Genomic DNA, 6,000 nt, shown 5'->3' with positions numbered 1-6,000 from the left:
CCCACACACCCAGTGCATGAATTTTGTGCACCGGGCCCCTAGTCTATATATAAAAGGCTAATATGCAAATTGTCCCCTAGGGAGATTGACCGGGAGACCAGGAGTTCGATTGCTCGCTATGATGTGAGCTGACCACCACGGGGTGGCGTAGAACAAAGGAAGGCCCCAGCTGGCAGCCAGCCGCCAGGGAAGGAAGGCCCTGGCCAGCAGCCGGAAGGCCCCAATGGCCCTGATCGCAAGCCAGGCCTAGGGACCCTACTGTGTACGAATTTTGTGCACTGAGACTCTAGTTGATATATAATCCTTTACCCAGTTTTTCTTTTTGGTTTTCAAACATTTTTAAATTATATTTAAGAAATGAATGTTTTATGAGTAATAGGCTGGATTTTATTATTTATTTTGATAAATTTCAAGTCTGTACAAAAGTTGAAGGAATAGTGTAGTAACTATCCCTTTTAATTAATTATCTACAAATGCCTGTGTTAATCTGTGAAAATTCTGTGCTCTCTTGAGCTGAGTTCAATTGGTTTTTGGTCTCTTACCATTTGGGTGGCATATTTGAGATCGAATAGAAGCTGTTTATTCCTTTTTTGAGACTTAGTGAGAAGATTGGGGTTGGAAGGGTAACAAAAATTTAAAAAGGAGTGAATATTACAGAAGATTCCACAATGAACTTGTCAAGGAATATCTACGGCTGAGAGTAGGGGCACCATCAGGAACGCTGGAGTTGATGCTTAAGGAGCATGTCTGACAATCTGCAGCCCTTTTCACTCACTCTTTTCACTGATTTCAGCCACAGTCAGCGAGCACACGATGCTGCTGGAAGGAACAGCCAGCCGACCTCCCCCCAGCGGCTCTGGGCCTGTGACTGGCGCTGAGATAATGAGGAAACTCTCCAAGACTCACACCCACAGTGACTCTGCATTAAAGATAAAGGTTCATTATTACTATTTTAAGTTAGTGTTAGTTAGACTTGCAGAGAATACCTAACTTTTGCCATCTCAAATTCAACTATTAGGTATCCACCCTAAAGATTTAAATTTAGTAAAAGTAGTATTTTTATATTGAAGTTAACTTTATATTGATTAATAACTTTTAGTGTATACATTTCTTTGAAAATTATATCATCAGTAGTAATTAATATTGAATAAGGACTACTTTCACTACCAGGCCTTAGGGCTCTCTTTTAAATTTATTGAATATTCAATAAAATACAATATTGAGAATATTGATCATCTTATAATTGTGCATGATCAATATACAGTTTGAGTGAGGCTGTTTTATGTTTTCAGTGATGTTGTTTTGTTTGGTATTGAGTGAACCGTAGTAAGCAGTAATGGCAAGCGTAACAGCAGTTGTAGTTCTCAGCCGTCACGTTTGTGTGTATAAGGAAGAGCCTGTGTGGTTTCTCTGCAGGGCATCCACCCATACCACTCCCTGAGCTACACCAGTGGAGACACCGCCACGGATTCTCCGGTGCATGTGGGCCGTGTTGGGATGCCAGTGAAGGAGAGTCCACGGAAGGAGAGCCTGCTCAGCTACCTGACCGGGAGCTTCCCAAGCTTGCACAACCTCCTGGAGGGCACTCCTCAAAGGAGCAGTGCAGCTGTGAAAAGTAACTCCCTGACGAGAACAGGTGTGGCCTTGGTTTTGACAATTACAAGTTTACTTCTGTGGGAGGATTAAAAAGAAAAAAAGATTTAAGATTTTTAGATATATACTTTGGATGCATAACTAATCTTTCATATTGCAACTTATCTCTGAGAGAGTATTTTGGGAAACTTGTCTTTGTAACAGGTTAGTATCTTCTTGCCCTTTGTTTGCATTTTTAAATCGTAGCATTTGACAGTCAAGGTGTAATGTGGGTTGATGTCTAGACCAGACAAAAAATGAATTTTTCCGTGGTATAATAAATAAGTTAGTTATTAGTGCCTTAATATCCAAATACCAATGTCATACTATGAATTTGAAAACATCTGCAAATATAGGTATTTTAATGTGACTTTTCAAAAAAATTACATAAATCACATTTTCCCCTCTTTAGTACATAAGTAATATTATACTCAGTAAAACTTTATTTTCAGGAAATACAGTGGCTACAGATATGTTATCTGAACACCCCTTGCTATCTGAGCCATCATCAGTGAGTTTCTATAACTGGATGTCCAATGCGGTGGGTAATCGAGGAAGCGTGGTGCAGGAATCTCCTGTTACAAAGTCAGGGCACAACAGTCTTCCAACAGGTATGGACTTGTCACATTATTTTGCTTAACCATCTAAGGGGCACTGTAAAGTTATTGCAAAATCCTGTTTTTCAGAGAATGATTAAAAAAAACTCAAATACTTAAATATTGTTTTAGTTGAAATTGACCCATTTATGAACTGCCTTTGATAATTTAGCAGCTGAGGGAGTCATAAGCAGTCACTCATTGTTTCTGTGGAAAGTCAAACGCGAGAGTGTCTATAATTTAAAGAATTTAAAACTTCCATTTAATGTGGCTGGCTTAATTTCAAAATACCAAAAGGAGGTAAATAAAAAATACAGTGTATAATTACAACATCGTATACTTACAACACAGAAAGTATTTTCAGTTTATCCAGATTTCTCTGGGACATAATAACTCACATTCTTATGCTCTTTATGATTACTTAAATATTTAATTAAATCTAAGGTAGTACTAAGAAGAATAAAGTAAGGTTCTTGCCCTCAAGGAGAGAAACAAATCAGGGCAATTTATTAATTTTTAAAAGAATATGTATAAGTAGCAAGAAGACTAGTAGGGAATTCACAAGGAAGGATTAGTGGCTATCTCCTGAAGTAAAAGTGGAGTCATCTCTCCTCTTCTATTTTGTGTGTGTGTGTGTGTTCAAACTTACTAGACATGTATTTGTTTGTTTTTTAGTAAACAATTTTTTAAGAAAAAGAATATGGGAGGTAGCCTTTGATTCTAGTCATTGAAGGCAACTAAAATTAATCTGTGTAACAGCTATTGGGATATCTAGTAAATTCTATTCAGACAGAAAATACGAAATTATGAAAAGTGGTTGACACATGACTACTTAGTCCTTTTTCTTGCTGGTGTGTGGACCATTTTTGAACCTGGAGTGAAGTGGTGAGCAGGTGATGAATTCTAACTGCACCTTAGTCCTTAGCGTCAGCCTTAGCTGAAGAAGATGGAAGAATGTGTTTGCCCGCTGTCAGCACTTTGCTGGGGCTGGTTTCCCTGTTGCACAGAGTTTAAGTTTCAGGAGAGCCAGAAGGGAAAATTTCCTGTCTATGAGAGGCCCTTTGTCTGGAGGTTAAAGAAGAAAGGGAGGAAGAGGAAAGAAAGTGCCAATTATTGTCGTTCCACCTCGGGGAAGGTCATTGGGAGGAAGTTTGTATGTGCTACTTGGGACATGATAGTCCGCCTCCTGTCGTTGCTTTCTGTGGCCCAGCTGCTTTCTGCACCTTTGCTTCTGGGTATCCAGCTGAGGGGACGGTAGAGGCTCTTCCAGATCAGAAGTCTGTATATTCTGGGCTGGCTGGCTGTCATGAAGACTTCATGTATGAGGACAACGGATATTCTCTAAAAATTTAGTTTAATTTCACTTTTTATTAATCACAGCTGTAAAATAACCTAAAAGTGCTATTTTTTCTCTTTAGTTTAAATGGTCTGGTAATACTGTTCCATACAGGCTTTGTAAGTTTACTTTGTCGTGCCCTGTAATGCCTTTCATTTTCCAATACTTTAGATTTCATTCTTGAACATTTTTCCTGTTAGGTGTTGCGCCCAATCTTCCCACAATACCCTCAGCCTCAGATTTCAACACCGTCTTGTCTAGTGACCAGAACACTCTGGATGGGACCCCTTCTCAGCACAGTATGAGTCAGGATGATGTGGCAGGTGTAGAAGAAGCCAACCAAGGTTTTCCTGCGGTTCGGCCGGCTGACGCCCAGGTGAGCCAGCCTGTTCCTCCCAGTTGTTGAAATCCTCTTAGGCAACACTGAGCAGCTGGAGCATCTCTAATTCACCTTGGAATTTAGTGAAAACCTTTGTTCTGTGCTTGTCTACCAAAACCTTCATGCAAAAAAGGAGGAGCTTTCAAAAAGGACATAGACTAATTAAGCATCTATAGCAGTGATGGCAAACCTTTTGAGCTTGGCGTATCAGCATTTTGAAAAACCCTAACTTAACTTTGGTGCCGTGTCACATATAGAAATTTTTTGATATTTGCAACCATAGTAAAACAAAGACTTATATTTTTGATATTTATTTTATATATTTAAATGCCATTTAACAAAGCAAAATCAACCAAAAAAATGAGTTCGTGTGTCACCTCTGACACGCGTGTCATAGGTTCACCATCACTGATCTATAGTCATTAAACAGAAGAGTGGCATAGTTGTTTATCTCATATGATAACGTTATTTGGAGATATAGATTGGTTAAATATCATGACTAGAAACATAAATTTAATCATATCCTATTGTGTTCAGTGCTATGATAAGACTTTTTGAATGAGCAGTAGGGAGACATTGAAGATTTTAGAGTAGAAAAATAATGTGACAAGAACTAGACATGGGTAGCAATGTGCTAAATGGATTGAATTAGAGAAACAAGGTGAAAAGATGAGTTACTGAAACAGTTCACACGTGGTAATGAGGCTTAGATAGCTGTGGCTTTGATAAGGTAATGAAGAAATATTATGAAAGTCTTATTTAATGGCTTAAATATGGAGAGTACAAAGCAAAATCTTTGAAATCTTTTTAGTTCCTCAAGTGACCAGAGGCAAGTGGGAGAGTGGGCCACAGGCATTAACAGGTTAAGTATAATTAGATTATATTTATTACAGAAGACCTTTGTGTGTTTCACCCTACACACATGAACTGGGGTAGGATAAGAAAAAACACTGCAGTAAATGATGAATTATATAAATTGCACCAATATGAATATGTTATGTCTTTTAGGTTGTTTTCAAGCCTCTTCTGAGTCACACAGGGATTCAGTCCCAGGATGCGATGCCACTGTGCTACCGCATGTACTTTGGCGAGCACCTTTCATTTTCAGGGACACTGGACTGTCTCCGAGCAGACATCGTGGACTCAGACACAGCCAAGGAGAGAAAAAGCAAAAGGGCAAGAAGGTGTCTTGTATTATTGTTGTTTTCATGTAAAATTTTGTACAAGGATAATAATACCTGTTTGTTTTTAACTTTGCTTCCTTCTCATGGTAATGAGAAATTCATTTTAGTATCTTAATGAGAAGACAATTTCCATTTAACCAAAATAGTATCCACATTAACAGGTTATGAGGCCTGTTTTTAGGCCTCTTTTTGAACCATGTTAGCACATCCATGAGAGTGAGCCACATACATGTGGTGATGTAGACAGGTAGAATTTATTTACTGTTGCAGTAGTTAAATTTTTATGATCTTATGGATTTTAATTTTGTACCTTTTATTTAGAATTTATTCCTGGCTTCCTTTCTGAGTTGACTTGTCGCAGGTGGTATAGCCTCTGGATGACCTCTATTCTGTTCCTAATTATATAAATTGCACCAATATGAATATGCGGTAGCACAGTGGCATCGGTACATGCGGTAGCACAGTGGCATCGCATCCTGGGACTGAATCCCTGTGTGACTCAGAAGAGGCTTGAAAACAACCTAAAAGACATAACATATTCATATTGGTGCAATTTATATAATTAGGAACAGAATAGAGGTCATCCAGAGGCTAGCCAGCAGAAGCAAAGACACAAGAATGCCAAATGTAGAGTGGAGAGAGTTAAGAATCATCTTTTACTATCATTCTTTATTGTCATGGATAGTTCTTCAGTTTCTTCACTGTATAGGAAGTAATATGCCTACTAATAAGATTTGTCTAATATTTTGAGAACTTGAATTTTACTTCAGGTAGATCTTGCTAAAGTGTATGGGAATAATAGAATATGGACATAGGTAGCCTTTCTGATAGGAGGTTATTTGTGACATGCTTGGTTTCATCCAATTTGTGCTT

General features: G+C 38.4%; 1 protein-coding gene across 1 annotated transcript in view; it reads left to right on the top strand.

Moving 5' to 3' along the window:
- Nucleotides 1–6,000, top strand: part of KIAA1109 (KIAA1109 ortholog) — a 161,351-nt gene that overhangs the window by 83,955 nt on the left and 71,396 nt on the right. The window contains 5 exon segments of the mRNA XM_006762836.2: nucleotides 794–936; nucleotides 1,417–1,636; nucleotides 2,085–2,243; nucleotides 3,765–3,940; nucleotides 4,952–5,127. Of these exon segments, the coding sequence (XP_006762899.1) occupies nucleotides 794–936; nucleotides 1,417–1,636; nucleotides 2,085–2,243; nucleotides 3,765–3,940; nucleotides 4,952–5,127 (874 nt within the window).

This window comes from Myotis davidii, unplaced genomic scaffold (genome assembly GCF_000327345.1).
Source record: "Myotis davidii unplaced genomic scaffold, ASM32734v1 scaffold438, whole genome shotgun sequence".
Taxonomy (NCBI): Eukaryota; Metazoa; Chordata; class Mammalia; order Chiroptera; family Vespertilionidae; genus Myotis; species Myotis davidii.
Note: the sequence above shows the minus strand (reverse complement) of the source record. Positions and strands in the feature narration are given on the sequence as shown.